This window comes from Micropterus salmoides, unplaced genomic scaffold, assembly GCF_014851395.1.
Source record: "Micropterus salmoides isolate LMB-PRFRI ecotype aquatic unplaced genomic scaffold, ASM1485139v1 Ms_hic_scaffold_1347, whole genome shotgun sequence".
NCBI classification, from domain to species: domain Eukaryota; kingdom Metazoa; phylum Chordata; class Actinopteri; order Centrarchiformes; family Centrarchidae; genus Micropterus; species Micropterus salmoides.
The window spans coordinates 1-21,066 of NW_024040427.1; the positions used below are offsets into that span (position 1 = coordinate 1).

Genomic DNA, 21,066 nt, shown 5'->3' on the forward strand with positions numbered 1-21,066 from the left:
AGGAAATTTTGTGGTATAAAAGGTCAATGGTACTCGAAATGAAAACACAATTGTACATTATTATGTAGTTAACAGCAGGCAGACACTTGCTATGGTTTGTGTTAGTCCTCAGGTAGGATTTGTCATGTAGGAGTGGTGCCAGAAATTCTAAAATGTGGAAACCAAATACCAAAAGTTGATGCCATCATCCATTTTTGGATCAAGGATTACTCTTGTCTGGTAAGCATTGGGATAAATTCTTAAATCCCCAAACTAATGTCCTTGTTTATATTAATTTGGCAATATTTGTTTTATTATAACAATTGTTTAAATGATATGCCAGATTTTAATCTACAGCTGTTTGCTCCATGCTCCTGTTTTTCCATTTGAATTCCATCAAGCAGGTTTCTGGCTAACCTGCAGCCGTTTGTCCTCAGGCTGGCAGCATGTCAGCAATTTTAACAACAAAACCTCCCATTGTTAAACAAGACCCTTAAAGCTGGAATGTGCTGTGGTGCTAGAGGCGATTATGGTGAGCTATATTAAAGCTCTTGATGCTGCAAAGTGCACGTAAGACTGAGATCAGAGCCACCCATCACCTCATTCACATAGATACATACACAAACAGAGACTCTTTGTTGTCCTCCCCTGTCCATTTACTCACCTAAGTAGCCTTCGTATGTGTCCAGTTAGAGTGGAGAAACTAACATAGAGCTCAGTCAGGCTGCTCAGTTGAGCCAGCAGATTGCCGATGGTGGCCAGCAGGTCCTCATCATCAGAGCCCAACCTTCTAACATCCAACGCCCCTGCCGGCAGGGCCAGTGACTGTAATTTGGGGAATTTCACCCTGGACAGCAGCACCTCCAAGTGCGTGGCCTCCAGGGGAACATTGTGGACGAACTCCAGCTTTAAGATGGACTCAGGTTCTGCTAGGCGAAGGACATAGAACAACTGCTTGAGAGCGAGGGAATCAGCCCGGAAACTAACGAACCGAAGCTTCAGTGGACAGTAGCGGAGGAGGAGGAGGGCCTGAGCCACCAACTCATAGTTGCGGCCTGTGATGAAGCCGTTCAGACGGATGTCAATAGATGTGTCAAAGGCAGATCGGGACACACTGGCAGCTTGCATGGCCACCGTGGTCTCATAGCACATTTGGGTCAAGAGTTGGGTCCTTGCCCATCGACCCAGGGTGGACTGGCAGGGGCAAGACTGGTGCTCAATATCCTTCAGGGCAGTAAGGTCAACCACATGGAGTCTCTTGGCATAGGTTCTTGGAGGAGACAGCACATAATCCTTTAGAAAACAAGGGGAAATAATGTGTGTCAAATAAGTGTTTTGATGTGACTGTCTTATCAATCTATAATAATTTATGATAATTGTAAGCCAAATCAGTTTTGCTTAAGCCAGTTAGGCCACAAGTATAACAACGATCAAAGAAAAATGCAACTAAAACATGAGCATGGCATGAATATGATAAGACACACTACACTCCAGACTATTTAATTACCTTTAAGCCAGTTAGGATCGCAACCAGACAAAGCCGGCAGGTGCGGGAGGTGAGGTCCATCTGACAGTCAAATGTCTTTCCCAGGATCCTGTGTAGGTTAAGCTCAGGAAGAGGCCATGCTTGGACCAAAACATGCAGCATGTCAGCCTGCTCATGCAGGTAGCAGGCCTTAAAGAGAAGTGGGTAGAGGTTAAAAGACACACAGTTGAGTTCCTCCAGAGCACTTGGCCCTCTGGATGAAACCCTCAGCTGCAATGAATCGCAGTGACTTCATGTTTGGAGTTTTTTCCCCCCTGGTGTTTTCTTGTTCCAACTGGTCTGTGGGTTGCCTGGTTGTTGTTGAGCGCTGCAGCCAAACAGCTCTGCGTGTCAAGTGTTGTGGCTCTTCAATGGTCGCTGCTTTGTTGATTTCCTCTGTTGCAGTCTGTCTGGGTGTTGTGCATTTGTCTGGGGTCAGGCTTGTTATTGTGAAGCAGGAGCAAGGGACGGGGGTCTTGTGGTAGGGTAAGAGAGTAGAGGCTATTAATAGGAACAGCTGTCTCACGTCCATCGCTGGGTACGGTGTCTATCTGAACTTTTGCCAGAGAGATAAGTAGGAACAATATTTGAATGCCACCATTCACAACACGTCTTTGTGAGGCCTATGCTGCACACATTAAACCAAAGAAAACAATTTGTGAGATCAGAAATAGAACAATAAAGGAACAATTAAATCTGTACAACAGAAACATCATCACTTTACAATGTGTAATGCATTCGATAAGGAAGTTTACAATTAAGTGCTGTTATTTACTTTTTGGTAAATCCATTTTTTCCAGCCCTGCCTCAGTAAATGGCTTTTGCCACTATGAATTTACAACATGTCACAGGGTTTCAAAGCATTAAGGTCTAATGAGGCTTCGGTCAGTGGAAACATGGGTAACTCTGCCTCTTCCAAGATGGATTTCTCCTGATTTAAACGTTGGTGCAGATGTGGATGCTAAAAACAACCCCATGTTTACTGCTTTTTAAGACACCTAATACATTATGAACTTTACCATGTCTGTATCGGGCCACTGAGAGCATGCTGAAAAAACACATTGCAAACAGTTGGGAATCTTGTCTCCATTGAATGTCTTGCTGTTAAGTAAAACCACATAAAAGAAAGTAGAAAAAAAGCGTGGACTTTGAGTGTTTTTGTAATACCGACTATCAACTGAGAAGTGATTTATTGTAATTTCAAGCACACAGGACTAGATTTTTCAATCCTTATCCAGTCCCCTAAGGCTCTTTCTTGAACTATCAACTGTGAAATAATTCAATGCCATTATATTCTTTGTTCCATGGTACACATATTTGGTCAGGAAATAAATAGGTGACAGAATAAACAAAACAGTTTCATTAAAGACATTCTGTATTTCCATTTCTACATTATTTTATCCAAACAGAAAAAACACATTGTTAATATACAAAAGTCATGCTTTAGGTTAAAATGCAGACATGTAGCTCTACAAAGAGCGCATTTAAATACATTTGAAGCTTAAGTGGAAATCTACCTGAGATTAACCTGTCAATCTAAATGGCTATAAAAGTAGCATTCAGTTAACAATGAACTGGCCTTTCTGGATCTACAGTAGGTAATCGTTTAGGGTTTGTTTGCATTAGATAACAGTGCCATAACCTGATTCCAACACACACTGAATATAATTTAAATGAGGTGATTCAAGGACCTACTGAGTGGCATTTCACCTCCAAACCTCCAAAAGAGTTGGTGTCCTCTGCTGAACTGATTTATGGGTATAAATCAGTTCAGCAGAGGACACCAACTCTTCTCACCTGTCCCACATGTGTTTAAAATGCATTTATGAAGGGTGGTAGTGATGGTGATGATGATGATGATGATGGTCATGGTGGTGATGGTGCTCGTGTCTCTGGGCTGGAGATGCCTGAGCCCCACAGGAGGGCTGAAGGTTGGAAGTTGGAAGTTCCCTGTCTCCCCCTTGTGTGGGTCTTATGTGTGAGGAAGCCTCTAGTGCCCTGGAGCGAAGCCTTCTGCTGTGAGTACGCTGTGCCTGAGGTTGAGGCGAAGAAGGATGGCACCATGAAGCCGGGTGCTGGCCGTGTAGCCTGCAGGACCTTCTCTGTCCTGCATTCCTATCTTTCCCCACCGACATGGCCTTACGCTTCAGGAAATGAGGGTTAGAGAGGCCTCTAGGAGGCTCAGGGGAGATGCAGTTCTCTATGTTCACCACAGGATGATGCTGAGGAGTATCCTCTCTGGGCTCCTGAGAGGGAGATTCTGGAAAAAAGAAGAAACACCTTTAATGTTATGTATTTCCAAAGGAAGAAATGTAACAGTTCATGAAATGAAGCAATAGTGGAGTTTCTATACCTGTATTGTCAAACTTTGAGGTATAGTTTTCAATGCCAGCTAGATCCAGGTAGTGGTTCCTGCGCTCCATGTTTTCATCCATGCAATAAAGTCTTCTTACAGGGGTTCCTGGCTCCTGAGACGCACTCTGCTCCTTTTCAACTTTTGTTTTCAATGAGAGAGGGATGTTATCATGACAGCAGCATTGGTGGTTTGGTGTTAAACTAAAATCCCACTGTTCAGAAACGTTTCAGCCAGACTCTCAGTCTGCCCCCATGTTTTCCCCACAAGTTATGCCTATGGTTCCTAGATCCACAATTATAATGGCATTTTACCTATTTGTGAGGTCTTTACTGGGTCAGCAGACGCAGTAACAACTAGCTTTATCTTCAAGGGTGCGGTGCCACCACACGGCTGCTCCAATGATGCCTCTAGAACCTCATACATGGAGTGCATCAGACTGGAAATGTCCTGCAGACCCACACACACACACTGTGGACAAAGCAAGCTACTTCAGACAGTACTTTATTTAAACAATATGTGTGAAACCTACCTCTTTGATGACATTGCCACTGCTGTTGAAGTTGTACAGTGTGAACACCCACTCCTGCTGAGTGTCCTCATCAAGCCCCATGGTACAGTCGTTGACCTGTATGTGCATATATTGTCACAAAAACAAGTGTATTACTGCTGTAATTTATATGGTGTGGGTTGACCCCAAACCAAAATCAATAGTTTTAAAAATCCCTTGTTGATTAGTATCAGATGTGTGACTTTGCAGAAAGCGCCACAGAGCTTAAAAAATTCACAAAATTCAGAACTATAATTATCCAGACACACTAAAATCCCCATCTGTTACTTAAAGTTGTTTGGAAATTACAAACATGATTTGCAAATTCACTGTAGATTAGTCAGAGATATGGAGGGAAACACTTACACCAGCATGGCTGTTCCTCTTCTTTGTCTGTTTATTGACCTGGAAGTGGTTGCTTTTACCTCTGTCAGGTGTCTTCTTTGGTGGCAGAACCACTAAACAACACACAGAGCTTCACTGTAAATATCACTATCCAGTAGCCTGACTGTGACTATGATTACTGTGTTAAAATACTATGCCTTTGTAATTAATTTCTAAGCTCTGTTTTCAATAAATGTTTGGCAACAGAGAGGAAACTAACTGAAAGCTGTTCATTCAAGGGTCAAAACTTTCCCACACAAATATAAAACAGATGTGTTTTTATTTCATTATTCCCTTAACGAAATGAGACACATCTGAAAAAGGGAGGCGGCCTATTAAAGCTTTTGTGTCAAAACTTTAATACACAAAATCTACACAATAATCATCAAGCCTGTTAATAATAAATAGAGCAATGTCCGTGTGATGCATGTAAGTCTTTACTCACCTTTAAGGTTGCCGTTTAGGTCAGACTGGTTTTTCCTCACTTCTACATACAAGTTCTGTGGAAAAAGTGACCATGTTGTAAATTAACAGAGAGCACACTTTTAAGAGAGGGAGAGGGGTTAGAAGAGAGGAAGCAATTAAGTGTTTTTTTATGTCCCATGAGTGTGGGGTTTGATCTCTAGATGTGAGCAATGCTGATGTTTTCTTTGTATGTTGAAACTTCTTAAGCTAAATTAACTATTTAAAAATCAGCCTTGGATCAGCAGGAAAATGCATCGTCACAAAGTTGAAAACTGGGCTGTTTTCTGAAAAGCTGAGCTCATGGTGGTGGTTCTCACAGGAGAGCGATCTACAAATATATGATGACCTTAAAGAATATTATGCATTGCTGTAGATTCAACTACTCCACAGTAAATAAATTAGCTCAACCTCAAACATCTATGGCAGTAAAATGCAAAATACACATAAATGCAGCGGTAATATTAATCCATAAACATCATAGTGATAGTAAAACACTGACAGTGATGATGATGATACTTAAGTAAGGTTTTGAATGCAGGACTAGTACATGCAATAGATGATTTTCCCAGTGTGGTATTAAGTAAAGGATCTAAATACTTCCTCCACTACTGACAATCAGTAATTAGATGCTGTCATTTTTCAACAGCCTTAGTTCCCCATAAAACTTCAGAGCACTATAAAACTTTAAGATTTATATCCATTTCTGTGATCTTTAAAAAAAGAGCCTGATCATGTATACTTGCTCTTCTGTCAGGTAGAAACCGGTCTGTGCTGCAAAGCTAGAGACACATGAAAAACACCAGCAAGACTTTTCTTATCTCTCAACATTCATCACCAATGCCACACTGATGCTTGAAAACGATAAGATGAGCACACACCCTCTGCTCTCTGCCCGCCACGCTCTGCCTGCTGATGCTGGGTTTGATTTCCAGTGAAAGTGGTCTGGGAGGTGGAAGCGACGGTGCAGATAACAGAGAGGTGTGCACTGGGAAGAAACCTCTTCTTCCTTTTCTGTTATACCCCATCATTATACAACTTGTCATCACAAAATTTCAAGTGTTAGCTAAACAGTAGCTGCCTTTGTCTCAACAAGAATGTCTCACAGCCTGACTGATAACTTCATACCTAGACAGAATGTTGCACTGTAAGACGGGACAGGAACGCCCATGTTAAGGTCAACAAGCTGCCTTAACAGTTGTGCATGTGAAGTGTCCATAAAAAGTCACATGAATTATTAGACAACCTTACAGAAAAAAAAATTGGCTTTTAACACAAAATGCTACAAATTCTAGAGCAATTATCAAACAAAAGAGGAATGTAACTGAACAAACTGAGTGTCTAGAGTGGATTTTGCACTGGAGGGTGGATTACCAACAGAATCACAAGGTTAAATCATTTCCTTTGAGCTTAGAAGTCAAAGTAACCACTCCTAGTTGTTAGGTATGTCAGACATTATGATGCTGATGGGTGGAGAGATTAAAACCTTGGTCATGATGTTTGTACTTGGATTTTACAATATTTACACAGTGTTAATAAAACACACACACACACACACACACACACACACACACACACACACACACACACACACACACACACACACACACACACACACACACACACACACACACACACGTGTATTTGACAGGTAAGTATGTAAATATTCAGGTACTTGGCCTGTGTGCCTTCAGGAGCACACTTTTTGTGTCACAACTATTGTTTAGTTATGAGTGTGTTGTCAAAGTTTTAAAGAGAAACATCATATTTATGTCAGCAATAATTTTTTTAAAACTGTGAAACTCTGTGGAAAACTCTTTCAATATTAAATTAAGGCGGAAATTTATACCAAGGATGCAAAAAGAGGGTATGGTGGAAGACTAAACGCTGACAGAAAACAATATAAGATGTCTCGGAGAGATGGTGTCATGTGGGCTTTGTTGATCATTGGCAGACTTTCTGGGGAAGACCTGGTCTGATCCGGAGAGACGGCATCCATCCCACTTGGGAAGGAGCAGCTCTCATTTCTAGAAATCTGGCCAAGTTTATTAGTGGACCAAATCCATGACAACCCAGAGTTGAGACCAGGAGGCAGAGTCGCAGTTTAACACACTTCTCTGCCCTTCTTTTTCAGCAGTTACCCACCCAAAACCCTACGCAGAGTCGCAGTCTAACACACTTCTCTGCTCCTCCATTTCAGGAGTTACTTAGTGAAAACCTATAGTGACGGTGTCTGTCCCCCGACCATCGAAATTATTTAAAAAGGTAAACAGAAGAGGAGCTGTGCATAAAAACCTCATAAAAATTAAAACCACAAGAGCAATAGTGCAAACGAATAGGAGAGTTAAATGTGGACTCTTAAACATCAGATCTCTCTCTTCTAAAGGTGTACTAGTAAATGAACTAATATCAGATTATGATATTGATTTATTTGGTCTTACTGAAACCTGGCTGGGTGATGGAGAATATGTTAGCCTAAATGAATCCACCCCTCCCAGTCATATTAATACTCACATTCCTCGAGGCACAGGCCGAGGAGGTGGAGTTGCAGCTATCTTCGACTCTAGCCTATTAATCAGCTCTAAACCTAAACTAAACTATAACTCATTTGAAAGTCTTGTTCTTAGTCTTTCGCACCCAAGTTGGAAATCACTGCAACCAATTCTTTTTGTTATAGTGTACCGAGCACCTGGCCCGTATTCTGAATTCTTATCTGAATTTGCAGAGTTTTTGTCAACTTTAGTCCTTAAAACGGACAAAGTTATTATTGTAGGGGATTTTAATATTCATGTGATGTTGAGAATGACAGCTTCAGTACTGCGTTTATCTCTTGTTAGATTCCATCGGCTTCTCTCAGAGTGTTCATGAACCGACTCACTGTTTTAACCACACCCTCGACCTTGTTTTGGTGTATGGTATTGAAATTGAACATTTAGTGGTGTTCCCACAGAATCCCTCTTTATCCGACCACTGTTTGATAACTTTTGAGTTTGTATTGCTGAACTACTCGCCATTGGGCAAAAATTTCTATACAAGATGTCTGTCTGATAGTGCTATAGCTAAATTTAAGGATGCGATTCCATCAGCTCTAAATACATTATCTAGTCACAAAGTAACGGAGGACTCCTATGCTAATTTCAGTCCCTCCCAAATCGATCATCTTGTTGATAGTGCTGCAGGCTCGCTGCGAATGACACTCGACTCTGTAGCCCCTCTAAAAAAGAAAATACTAAAACAAAGACGGTTAGCTCCATGGTATAATACTGAAACTCGCAAATTAAAGCAAATATCACGGAAACTTGAGAGGAATTGGCGTTCCACCAAAGTGGAAAATTCTCGTTTAATTTGGCAAGATAGTCTTAAAACTTATAGGAAGGCCCTCCGTAATGCCAGAGCAGCGTACTACTCGTCATTAATAGAGGAAAATAGGAACAACCCCAGGTTTCTTTTCAGCACTGTAGCCAGGCTGACAGAGAGTCACAGCTCTATTGAGCCAAGTATTCCCATAGCTCTCAGTAGTTACGACTTCATGAGCTTCTTTAATGATAAAATTCTAGCTATTAGAGACAAAATTCACCAAGACCTGCCCTCAATGGCACCGACTTATCTCTTAACTCAGGAACCTTAGAAACAGCTGTAGAACCAGATACATGTTTAGACTGTTTTGCTTCCCTCAATCTTTACCAACTAACTTCAATAATTTCTTCATCTAAACCATCAACCTGCCTCTTAGACCCCATCCCGACTAGGCTGCTTAAAGATGTTTTACCCTTAGTCAGCACCTCTATACTAGATATGATCAATCTATCTTTATCAACAGGCTATGTACCACAGTACTTTAAAGTAGCTGTAATTAAACCTCTTCTGAAAAAGCCCAAACTTGATCCGGATGTTTTAGCCAACTATAGACCTATATCTAACCTTCCATTTCTCTCTAAGGTTCTGGAGAAAGCAGTTGCTAAACAGCTGTGTGACTTTCTACAGAGCAATAGTTTATTTGAGGATTTTCAGTCAGGATTTAGAGCTCATCATAGCACAGAGACAGCACTGGTGAAAATTACTAATGACCTCCTTATTGCATCAGACAAAGGACTTGTCTCTGTACTGGTTTTATTAGATCTTAGTGCTGCATTTGATACCATTGACCATCAGATCCTATTGCAGAGACTGGAATATTTCATTGGCATTAAAGGAACCGCTCTAAGCTGGTTTAAGTCCTATTTATCAGATCGATTTCAGTTTGTACATGTTAACGATGAGTCCTCCATGCACGCCAAAGTTACTCATGGAGTTCCTCAAGGATCTGTCCTTGGACCAATCCTCTTCACTTTATATATGCTTCCTTTAGGCAATATTATCAGGAAACATTCCATAAGCTTTCATTGTTATGCAGATGATACTCAGTTATATCTATCGATCAAGCCAGATGAAACTCATCAGTTAGCTAAACTTCAAATGTGCCTTCAGGATGTTAAAACCTGGATGACCTGTAATTTTCTATGTTAAACTCAGATAAAACTGAAGTTATTGTTCTGGGGCCTAAGCACCTCCGTGACGCATTATCTAAAGATATAGTTTCCCTGGATGGCATCGCCTTGGCCTCCAGCACCACTGTGAGGAATCTTGGAGTTATCTTTGATCAGGACATGTCGTTTAAGTCTCACATTAAGCAAATTTCAAGGACCGCCTTTTTTCACCTACGTAATATTGCGAAAATCAGGAACATCCTGTCTAAAAATGATGCAGAAAAACTAGTCCATGCATTTGTTACTTCTAGGCTGGATTACTGCAATTCCTTATTATCAGGCTGCTCGAAAAAGTCCATTAAGACTCTTCAGCTGATCCAGAATGCTGCAGCACGTGTTCTGACAGGAACCAGGAAAAGAGATCACATTTCTCCTGTTTTAGCTTCTTTGCATTGGCTTCCAGTAAAATCCAGAATAGAATTTAAAATCATTCTTCTTACCTACAAAGCTCTTAATGGTCAGGCACCATCTTATCTTAAAGAGCTCATAGTACCTTACTACCCCACCAGAGCACTGCGCTCCCAGAATGCAGGGTTACTTGTGGTTCCTAGAGTCTCCAAAAGTAGACTAGGAGCCAGAGCGTTCAGCTATCAAGCTCCTCTCCTGTGGAACCAGGTTCCAGTTTGGGTTCAGGAGGCAGACACCATCTCCACATTTAAGAGTAGGCTTAAGACTTTCCTCTTTGATAAAGCTTATAGTTAGGGCTGGCTCAGGTAGTCCTGAACCATCCCTTAGTTATGCTGCTATAGGCCTAGACTGCCGGGGGATTTCCCATGATGCACTGAGCTCCTCTCTCCTCTACTTTCTCTCCCTCTGTATGCAACCTTATCCCATTATTGCATGTTACTAACACAACTTCTCCCCTTTCTGGTAGTCTTGTGCTTTCTCGTCCCTCTCCTCTCTCCTCCTATCACTTCCTGCAGGTTTTCTGGCTCTGGAGCTGTGGAGTCTGGATCTGTGGCTGCGGGTCGCCTGCTGCCCCCGTGTTCCTGCTCGACACCCTCTACTGCAACGACTATTGTTGCTAGTCTTATTGTTATTATAATCATTAACATTACGATGGTTACCATTAACACTATTATAAATATCTGTACCATTTTTCATTTAGTTATAGCAACATTACCTTCGCTGTCTGTACCTCTGTGTGTATATTGTGTAGGCTGCCTCCCTCCCCTCTCTCTCTCCTTACATCCCTCTCTCTCTCTCTCTCTCTCTCTCTCTCTCTCTCTCTCTCTCTCTCTCTCTCTCTCTCTCTCTCTCTCTCTCACCCCAACCGGTCGAGGCAGATGGCCGCCCACCCTGAGCCATGGTTCTGCTCGAGGTTTCTGCCTCTTAAAAGGAAGTTTTTCCTTGCCTCTGTCGCCTAGTGCTTGCTCTTGGTGGGAACTGTTGGGCTTCTGTAAATATCATCACAGAGTACGGTCTAGACCTGCTCTTTTATGAAAAGCGCTGTGAGATAACTGTTGTTGTGATTTGGCGCTATATAAATAAAATTGAATTGAATTGAATTGAATTAAATTACGCTGGAAAATCTAATTGCAGGAAGCTCATTAAGAGGCACAGAAACTCCACCATGACCCTATACACCTTGGCTGAGTCGACATCTTTTTCCAAACGGTAGATCTTTCCAGAACTTAAATACAGCATGGTACGAATATTTCCTCAACTTCTAACAAGTTTCTAAACCTTTATAAAGATGATAAGTGGAAATACTGCACCGCTAAGCTACACTCTGGTCTTTGGAAGCACATTACAACATCTATGATCTACTTTCACCACAAAATGGTTACAAATTAGTGTGTTTATAGTTAATAGGAGAGTCTATGACTGTTTTCCACAAATAAAACTTAATGAAGAGGACAATTTATCTTCTCTTTAACAGTTTCCGAGTCCCAAATGTGACTGCATCATTAATGCTTACATGTGATGCCTCTTACGCAATCAAACACCCCTCCCCACATGTTCCTCCACCCTCCCCACAGTCTGTCTGTCTGGAGCAGGAAAGCAGTACCAGATGTGGAGACTTTTTTTCAGTGCAGTCGGGTATAAAGACCTCGCTGTTCGGACGGGGTGGCTGTGTTGCACTTCACAGACTTGGACGTCCCTTTATAGAGAGATGGAGGAGGAAGGGCGGAAAAATAAATATACGACTGCCTCCAAACACCTTTTATGTCTCCTGGATGTGATGTGAGCAAATACAGTTAATCCTCAAAACTGGCTGAACTGGTGTAAAGCTCTTGGCAGTGCAATAAACCATTAAAGGGAGGCTGTGTGTGATTTTAATTCTTTTTTTTTTTCCTCCATGGGAAATGAATTAATGCTTTTAAGAGAATGTTCTGGAAGAGAAAAACTAATGTATTGTTAGATATTGTCAATTTAATGTCATGGCCAGTCATTTTATTAATATAATAAATATGCCACCCTTTATCCTGACTCTTGATTCTGACATGAATTCCCTAAAAGCCCTCTATTATGTTCAATACATCTCTGGAGCTGCAGTGCTAAATTGACTAAATTATTAACTATAAGTATCTAACCTTTGGCTGTGATATTACATGTGACCAGTTTCAAGTCTATCTATCTATATGATCATCAATACAATTCCATTACAGTATTGAAGGATGAAAAAAAGCATCATGGGATCTTTTTTTTTTATAATAGGCAGGCTACCTGGAGTGGGCGCCCTCAGAGTTTAGTTTACCTAAATCCAAAGTGGTTAGTCTGCATGAATATAGGTAATGCTAAATTAAGCGAGGTGAATGATACAAACAGATCGAAAATGTTTCTACCTCTGTCAGTTTGGTTTTGTGGATATGGAATCGCTCCAGCTCCGTTTGACAGGTCTGCACATTGGAAGCCAAACTACCACCTGCAGAACATAATAAGAAGTATTTGAACATAAGTAAAAAGTGCTGTTTGTACAGTATTTGCGTTTACTGTCTTACCCTCCGGACTCTGTCTGCGTTTCGAAGCTGTCCAAATAACGAGAGAGAAGATAATACTAGTCAGAAACGATTCCATCTTTTTTTTTTTTTAAACAAAACAATTTGAGGTGTAAAAAAAACAACTCACCAAGTTTGGACTGGAATTTTCCCATACTCCTGGCTGGTCATGTGATCAAGAAGTATTCATGATGTCCAATCCATTAGGGGGGGAAAAAATACATTTGAGGAAACAATCATCCCCCAACAAGCTTGCAGGGGAGACTATCCCACACTTCCACACCGGACTTCACAAAGTTTGGTTTATCAAAGAGTATATACGCAGAGCGAGAGGCTTCACCCCTGCGCACTTCCTTCTTCGGCTGACTAGACTGCAATATGTTCTGTTTCTTACTATTTAACCCTACAGCACAATGTTAATAATGAGAGACAGCTTCTTGTTGTAAGCTATACATACAGTTGTGATTATGTATCTTATGTGTGCATTTACACACAGGTTTGACAGTAGACGCAATCTGATAATCTACAAACAAAAAAACTCCATCAAGCAACCTTGCAAATGTGTCCCTGCTTAAGACCGATAGCTCACTACTCTGGTTTATATGAATCATGAATATTGGGTGTCGGTTTCAATCAAATCTTAATTATCATCTGTAGGATCTAAATTCTGCCCTGTAGTAGCAAAACCGAAACACTGGCGTCTTGAACGCCCTGTGTGCGCGCAAGCTTACTACACTTAACCTGCCTTTTTAATATGGCTGTGTTTATATACACGTCGCTGCTGATTGGGTAAGACCTCTCACACACCCACCAAACGACAGAAAACACAGCTACATCAAAGCCCGTTGCGCACCGTTTCTAGGAAACACAACCCGTAAACCGGTGCAAAATGTTTTGACATTGAACGTGCCCCAGGTAATGTCTTCGCCACCAGTTTTATGTTTCCATCTTTATCTCAGTCGCACTGGCACAAAGACACCACTGTTAAGCATCATCACACAACTCAGCTGTAAATTAGTCATCAAGAACATCACACATCAGATAAGCAACATTGGGACTTAGCACTTTGTCTCTATTACTGTAATCTATTTTCTTTTTTTGCCACAATAAAGACTTTTACATCTTAATTCACAAAAGTGAAAATGTAAAAAAAAAAAAGTCATTTTGGTCTACTGGCCACACATTAATACTATTTTTTAAACAATCACAGATGAAATGGATGGTCAAAAAGAGCTTTTTTTATTACTAAATACAAAAGTAATATTCCAATGTCGCAGTTGTGCAAACAACTTGTTTGAAATGCAGCTACATCATGTTTCCTTTGTATTAAATTACAACCCGTCTTCAATCTGAAGTAATGGCTGTGGTTAACAACCATTTTTGTTTTCTTTATATTACATAAATGTACATATGTCTGTTTAAAAGCAACAGACTAAGTCCATGTCACAGTTCTGTTAACTGCTACCACTGACAGACTCTTTGACAGTGAGCGCTGGTGTGGGTCCTATGTGGGTCCAGATGTAGCCTTTCTCTGGTCGAATGGGGATGGTGGGAAACGGAGAGCTCCGTGACTTGAAATATTCAGAGGGGGCGTGGCACACAAACTCCAGGTACTCCATCTTTCTGGGCAGATCCTCCTCGGGACCTGATACAAAATCGACAGTTCTTAGATTGTCACATAAATGGCGTAGAAATAATACAATTTTCATTTATCATTGCTCACCAACGATGTATGTGCCAGGATCAAACTGGTCCTTTGGGCTGGCCTTTGTGGGGATCAACCAGGTCAAGGCAGCACTCTTTTCACAGTACTGGTCCTGCACGAAGCCTCGAATCTGAGCATAGTACGGCTTCCCGTCTTCCTCATCTGTTACCTTGATCACATCTCCTGTCTGGTAGTATACACCCTGTGGGTACAAACAAAACAGAGGATGAGGCTCCTTCTCTCACATGTATGACAGGATGAAGGTCTGGTACAACTGTGCAGTAATTAAAGCCACAATTACATGAGATTATTTTTGCTTGGTAAGAATAAACACCATACCTTATAAAATACGGATTCTGACGTGATGATTGTTGCAACGGATTCTGGTGCTTTGATTGGCTAAAGAAAGAGATCACACACACAGGAGTCAAACACATGAACTCATAGTGAAGAGAAACAACTAAATTTGCTGATTAAATCCATCTTTGACTTACATTTTTGAGTTTGAATATGTGTCTTCTCCCCTTTCCTTTTGTTGACACCTTCTTCTCAGAAGCAGGTGCTTTGTACTTGGTGCTTCTCAGCCGTGCGGACCTCCTGTGGATCTCCTGCTTGGACTGCACACCAGATACTTAGTTGCATTCAGCACAATTTTCCTAGCTGACATTCATTTTACCTGTAGCAACATTTAATTGGGCTGCAGCTAAATGATCATTGGGTAATAAACTATAAGAAAAAATAATAAATGTCCATCATAATGTGTCCTGGTGCCTTCCAGGTGCTTGTTTCGATTCACAGTGATACAGAAATCAGAAAAAGGCAGCACATTTCAACATTGCTAAGCTGGAATTAGCTAATTTAAACATTTTTATTGATCCTTAATTCATTAAAATTTAGTAAAACATCCTTAATATCCCATTAAACTCGCCGGGGGCGTTTATTATAACGTAAAGTACTTATTCACATTACAATGTTATATTGCTGTTTGCCTGGCTTAATGATACAAAACTGGGCTGTAATTGAAGTCCACAAACAGGCATGTGAACTCTACTTTAGAGAGGGGGGTTCCCTTTAAAATAGTCCCCAAGAGAAACATTAAATGTAAAGGGCACATTAACAGGCAGTGACCGACCTGCTTTCCTCCGCCATTGCTGGGCTGAATGATGGAGGACATGGTGGGTCCCGATGCTCCGCCGCTGCTGCTCTTCCCTGTGCAGTTGTTGCAGAGGATCTCTCCCTGGTTTCCCTTCTTCCACATCGACGAAGAGTTCGTCTTGCAGACAGCACAGCATGGTTTCAAACCCAGTGGCATCGTTAGTGGTCGGAAAACGACGCTAGGGTACGAGGGAAATTACCGTCAATACTCAACAATGAGACGGCGGCTGCTCGTTCAGCTCCTACTAACTGTGTAATATCCAGCAGTAACACACCGCTGTGGCTCCCGCAGGTGACACAAACACAGAGGAAGATATAGACAGATAAACGACTAGCTACGAGATCAGAGGAACAACGATAATCACGACAGCATCAAATAGCAGCCGGGGTTGTTTATTTTCGCTGCCACATCACCGCCATTGCAAACGCCACTGTTTCTTCTTCTTTGCCTCTATTGACATTGGCTCTTCTTCTGTGGTTTGCTATGTGGATGAAAAGCGCCACCACTGGACTGGAGGAGACTGCGCCCGCAGCTCAACCAGCTACGGAGCTGGGACACAATGGGGACACAATGGGGACACAATGGGGACACAATATAATCTTAGCGTTAATACATAAACAGTATGACGGGATACAGTCCAATATGTTGGGGGAAATACAATTAAAATAACCCCACATCTTTTCATTATACTCTATATTTTACACATTTGTTGTGCAATGCATGCAATACTGTGTTACTGTGTTGGCTGCCGTAAATAAATGATAATTTTAATAAAAAAACATCCAATAACATATGAATCAATCAATCAACTTTATTTCAGACACAAAGGTCCATATCAGTAAAATAAAAATAAAATAATGAGATACAATGCAAGGACACATACATAAATATGTACAGAATCATATTTCACCATCCACAGGGATTATAACATGCACAGACATTGTTTCCAATTTTACCAAAAATCAAGAGGAATACCTTTTGTCACTTTGTGTAGGCTCTGTTACACTGTAAAACATTATGCAAGTTAGCTCAACTTAAAGATTACCTTTGTTTTAACTCACAAATTAAAGTTTATAAAGTTGATATAACTACAGTGTTCTAGTTCTCTTAATGTTGTTGGGTTTTTTTTAAAGTTGAGTAGACATTTATAACTTGTTTCAACTTTATACTTTGAGTTGAAACAAATAATTATTTTACTTTATCAGTGCAAGATAAACTTCCCTTAAAACCAATGTACATTTCTGCATTATTCTAACTGACAGTTAAAACAACTTAAACACATTTATACTATTTTCCCTTTCAAGTTAAAAGGATTTGAATTCCAGATTTATTTCAGTTTACATGTATAAGGCCCCTCCATTGGTGGCACTGGTCCTTGCTTGTTTACCACAAAAGTGTCTATATTTCAGTTGGAATTTGAATACATGACTTACCAGCAGTGTATAGTTAGTTGATTATGTCCATGTTTCAACTTTGCCATGGTTCAAAGAAGACAGTTTCTCTCAAACTCAATAGAGGCAGCAACTATTTGTTCTCTCTTGCTCCTATCCCCGCACACCTATCTTTTTTAACATACAGATCTGACAAAAATCTCAATTAGTAAACACAATGAATTAATGCAAGTTTAACTTTCAAAAACTCAAACAGTTGAGTTCAAAATACCAAACTGTCAGAGCTCTTTGACCTAAAAAGAAGAAGTAAGTGGACATTACTAAATGTGACAGTAATGATTTACATAAAGCAAATATTTTTTTCATTTTTGGACTCAATTAGCCGACACATACAATTATACATGAAATTCTGCAGTTAGTAGTCACAAACATATGACTTGCACTTTTCCATCTTGGGAGCTTAAGCGAGATTCTGAATGCATCATTAAATTCCTCCTGTAGCTTTTTCATTTTTGCTTTACTATAACTGCACCACCTGTGTGCTGTATAGAGTGAAATGAAGGAAAATAAAGATTCATGTGTGGAAGGGGATGAAATATTCAAAGGAATCACTTAAACGTCTAAATCAATTTTAATGCTGATTTTGGAAAGACTTTTAGCTCCAAAAACAGGAGGTGATTTATAAGTTCTACATTTTGTTTACAAGGAAATTGACCTTTTAGTCTTGTTTTATGATCACAAAAATAATGTTCCTTTATTGGAAAGGTAAAACATTGCATGTTGAGTGAAACCATTGATTTTGATTTTTGTACTATTGGGATTGGTTTTGTACCCTGTGCCATAAAAGCATTAAATTCACAGCCAATTTCCCGATGCCACTCCTGTGTAATGTGTAGATATGTGTGTGTATGTGTATTATGTGTAGGCCTAGTATGTGTGTGTTATCTATGCTGAAGGTTGTTTTTTTTTAGGATAATGTAGTATCCAATATTTATGTATTTGACTCATAACAGTTCAAAATAGCACTGTAGCAGCAGGACAGAGGGTCAGTGACCTTCTACGGGGAGAGCAGTGATTGGTGGTTATGTAGGGACTGAACCCTTCTATAGAATTTGACCTCTAACCCCTTGTTTTGTTACCTCAAGATAGTACTGTACCCTTCTATGGGTTTGACCTTTTATTTTGCAGACTCAAACCCTTCTATGGTACCTAACAGAGACCTAAACATATCCTATATAAGCTTTGTTTGATGTACATAGAGACAGAGTGGCCATCGGGCTGGGTCACTCTCCAAGCTACTGCAGAGCTTGTAATTGATGCTGGAACTCCTTGATTTAATAAACCTTTATGAGCATTATTGTTCGGACACCACAATAACAAAGAATGAATCTGATTTTCAAAACAGTGTGGTTTAGACCACACTGAAACAATGCCAGTTAAGTTAGGAAACAAGACAATAATTAAAATATTAGAATATTTTTGATGACACACAAAGTCGTTTTCACGTGCAGCGCCTCCACGCCAGCAGGTAGCGCACCTCCACAGCTAAGCCCGCCAACTGCTGTTAATTTGAACATGAAAAAGAAACGCGTCACCGTTCAAAACAATACATCAAGTTCCGCCTGTCTGGCGCCGCTTCCTCATGAAGATGTCTCAAAATAATCCCGAGAAAGACGACCAAACGTCCACCGACAAAAAAGCCATCTCTCTTCCAATTTCCAGAGTGAGGTTGATCATGAAGAGCTCACCGGACGTGTCCAGCATCAACCAGGACGCTCTTTTCCTCACCACCAAGGCGACAGTAAGTTAAATTATCGGTTCACTTCTTACATACAGGTTCACTGCTAACTCATCAGCCCGTGCATCTGCTGCTGCCGCTGCTAACAGGGATTAGCTCGCTGTTAGCTTCTGGGATAACTGTAAATGGAGCGGTTTCGGTTTCCGTTTGAGCTTGTCTGCCCACTTGCTGTGAATCTGTTCTTTGCTGACTTGTCTTGTAACGTTACTGTTGAAGGAGCTGTTTGTCCAACACCTGGCTCTGTCCTCATTCAACAACGGCTCCGGGAAAGAAAGCAACACACTGTCATACAGCGACCTCGCTCACACCGCGGAGGAGACGGAGACTTTCCACTTTCTTACAGGTGAGACACATAAACCCACAGGGGCCGTCTGCAGCATGCGGGCCTTTTACCACTGAAACATCGGAACCTGGAACCTTTTACGAGGCTGAAGTTGGCTTCCCGATTCGGCAATTAAGGGAAAAGTTGAAGGAAACTCGGGTCCAGAAAAAAAGGGCGATTTATATGTTCTTATTTTTACGTGTAGACCATATTAGACCAGATCCAGATCAAAAAACACCATGCCTAGAGCTCTCAAATCTGCAATACAATGTCCCAGAGAGGATAAAGTTTCTTTAAAACATCGTTTCAGTTTTGTTAAACCTTTAGAAAAGAGGAGATGCATATGTTTTTTTAGACTATATGAATCACCCTTTTTTCATTGTCACAAAAGGAAACTATATTTAAAACTTTCTGGACATTCTAGTACATATTTGACAGCTCTAGGCACAGTGTTTTTTAATCTGGATCTGGTCTAATGTAGTCTACATGTTTAAAAAAAAAAATATAAATCACCCTTTTTAATCTTCACAAATAGAATAAAGGTTTCACAAATGTGAAACTGTGTTTTAAAGAAAACTGTCTCTGGAATAATCTAGTTTACATTTGACAGCTGTAGCCAGAGTGATTTTGATCTGGATTTGTTCTAATGTGGTCTCGATGCAAAAAAAACCCATAAATATTTGCATTTTCACAAATAGAATAAAGGCTTCAAAAATCTGAAACTCTTAATTCTAGTGCAGATTTGACAACTTTAGCTAGACATAGTGTTTTTTTAAATCTGGACCAAATGTAACTTTCCCCTTAACTGCCGAATCGGAAACCAACTTCACTGTTGTAAACCTTTTTTTAGAACTTGTATACCTTATGGCTCTAGTATGCGCTCAGTTAACATTTTATTAGGTACACCTAGCTAAAAATGATGAATGCGATTCAGTACAAAAGCAATGAATATGATCTTCACAAAGTTTGTAATGTTCAGTTCTTTTGGATGCTTTAGTTTGTGCTATACCCTCATTATATAAATAAGTCAAAATGTTAGAAACACCTCTCAGTATAATGCAATACCGTTCAACAGCACCACAAATCACAGCCTCCAAAACGTCCGAAGAGTTGAATCAACACCTCTCTAAAGTTTCAGTAAAAGAACATTTTAACCTTCATGAGAGTAAGATTTATTGCAGGATTGTTGTACTTGACTGCATTAGTTTTAGCTAGGTGCACCAACTGTGTTTAAACCTGTTGAACATGTTTTTGTTCATTATGCTACTCCACGCCATTTATTTGATTTTACATAAATTGCAGGAGGTACCTTGATTTGTCAGTTACCAAAATCAGACATTCTTGTCTTGTTATTTCAAGGGTTTTTAAGAAATATTTCCAGGAAATTAACAATATCACATTATATATGGATATTGCAATTTAAAATTACACATACCATGATAAAGGAGGCCTATACTGATTTATCTCCCATTGCAAAAGGTGATTCTCAAGTTCAACCTGCTCTTTATTCTAACTTTCAACTTGTGTTCTTTTAAATTTAACACTTCCTATTTCATTGTAATAAACCTGACAGTGTTATTGTGCTTTTTACTCTCTAATACTCTCTGTTGGAATGTAAACAGCATTTTTGGCACATTAGAAGCTCTTAAAAGTTATGACATGTGAAGAAACAAATCACTGCATTTTGAAGTAAACTATCAAATAGTTCAAATGAAGTGGGCTGTTTATTCTGACTCTTGCTAAATACTTTCTTCAGCACAAACTTGCACCTCGTTGTGTTTGTTTGCAACAAGTTGCTACAATCCTTGCTAGTTTTCTGCAGATGTTTTTCTTGCAGCTGTGTGGTCTGCTAAAGAAATCTCATGTTTACTGCGTGATTGCATTTGGGTTGACCAGTCATGATTAAATCATTCAAATCAATCAATCATCAAATTTAGTATAACTTCCTTCCAGGCACAAATTATGTTTTAAGA

The 21,066-nt window shown here is 40.2% G+C and overlaps 3 protein-coding genes and 1 pseudogene across 4 annotated transcripts; 1 reads left to right on the forward strand and 3 right to left on the reverse strand.

The window, feature by feature from the left end:
- Positions 1 to 622: 622 nt before the first annotated feature.
- On the reverse strand, positions 623 to 2,135 carry LOC119901506 (annotated as a pseudogene).
- A 524-nt stretch (positions 2,136 to 2,659) lies between these two features.
- LOC119901507 (protein naked cuticle homolog 2-like) lies at positions 2,660 to 13,223 on the reverse strand. Of its 2 annotated transcripts, XM_038717093.1 has the most exons (10): positions 12,852 to 13,223; positions 12,725 to 12,751; positions 12,569 to 12,648; positions 5,237 to 5,291; positions 4,774 to 4,865; positions 4,390 to 4,485; positions 4,172 to 4,307; positions 3,858 to 3,998; positions 3,396 to 3,764; positions 2,660 to 3,241 (listed from the first exon to the last, which is right to left on the reverse strand). In XM_038717093.1, exons 1-10 carry the CDS (start codon positions 12,874 to 12,876, stop codon positions 3,174 to 3,176), a joined length of 1,089 nt encoding a protein of 362 aa, XP_038573021.1. In that variant the 5' UTR covers positions 12,877 to 13,223; the 3' UTR covers positions 2,660 to 3,173. The 2 variants fall into 2 exon arrangements, with proteins under 2 accessions (XP_038573021.1, XP_038573022.1); XM_038717094.1 differs by lacking the exon at positions 2,660 to 3,241 and having other exon boundaries at positions 3,248 to 3,764; positions 12,852 to 13,222.
- A 714-nt stretch (positions 13,224 to 13,937) lies between these two features.
- LOC119901508 (GATA zinc finger domain-containing protein 1) lies at positions 13,938 to 16,131 on the reverse strand (the record flags this gene model as incomplete). The annotated part of the gene is given in 5 exon segments (XM_038717095.1): positions 13,938 to 14,366; positions 14,445 to 14,628; positions 14,766 to 14,825; positions 14,921 to 15,043; positions 15,559 to 16,131. Coding segments are annotated over 5 exon segments (738 nt in total). The 3' UTR covers positions 13,938 to 14,175.
- A 2,431-nt stretch (positions 16,132 to 18,562) lies between these two features.
- LOC119901509 (chromatin accessibility complex protein 1-like) lies at positions 18,563 to 19,185 on the forward strand. Its single transcript, XM_038717096.1, has 2 exons — positions 18,563 to 18,774; positions 18,988 to 19,185. The coding sequence occupies exons 1-2, from the start codon at positions 18,616 to 18,618 to the stop codon at positions 19,168 to 19,170; spliced, it is 342 nt and encodes a 113-aa protein (XP_038573024.1). The 5' UTR covers positions 18,563 to 18,615; the 3' UTR covers positions 19,171 to 19,185.
- The last annotated feature ends 1,881 nt before the right edge of the window (positions 19,186 to 21,066 follow it).

Coding starts and splice junctions, on each gene's coding strand:
- LOC119901509 (XM_038717096.1), top strand. CDS start 18,616: ATGAAGATGTCTCAAAATAATCCCGAGAAAGACGACCAAACGTCCACC. Junction 18,775..18,987: donor TCCTCACCACCAAGGCGACA/GTAAGTTAAATT, acceptor TTACTGTTGAAG/GAGCTGTTTGTCCAACACCT.
- LOC119901507 (XM_038717093.1), bottom strand. CDS start 12,876: ATGGGAAAATTCCAGTCCAAACTTG. Junction 12,752..12,851: donor AAAATTCCAGTCCAAACTTG/GTGAGTTGTTTT, acceptor TTATTTGGACAG/CTTCGAAACGCAGACAGAGT. Junction 4,308..4,389: donor GTGGCAATGTCATCAAAGAG/GTAGGTTTCACA, acceptor GTGGGTCTGCAG/GACATTTCCAGTCTGATGCA.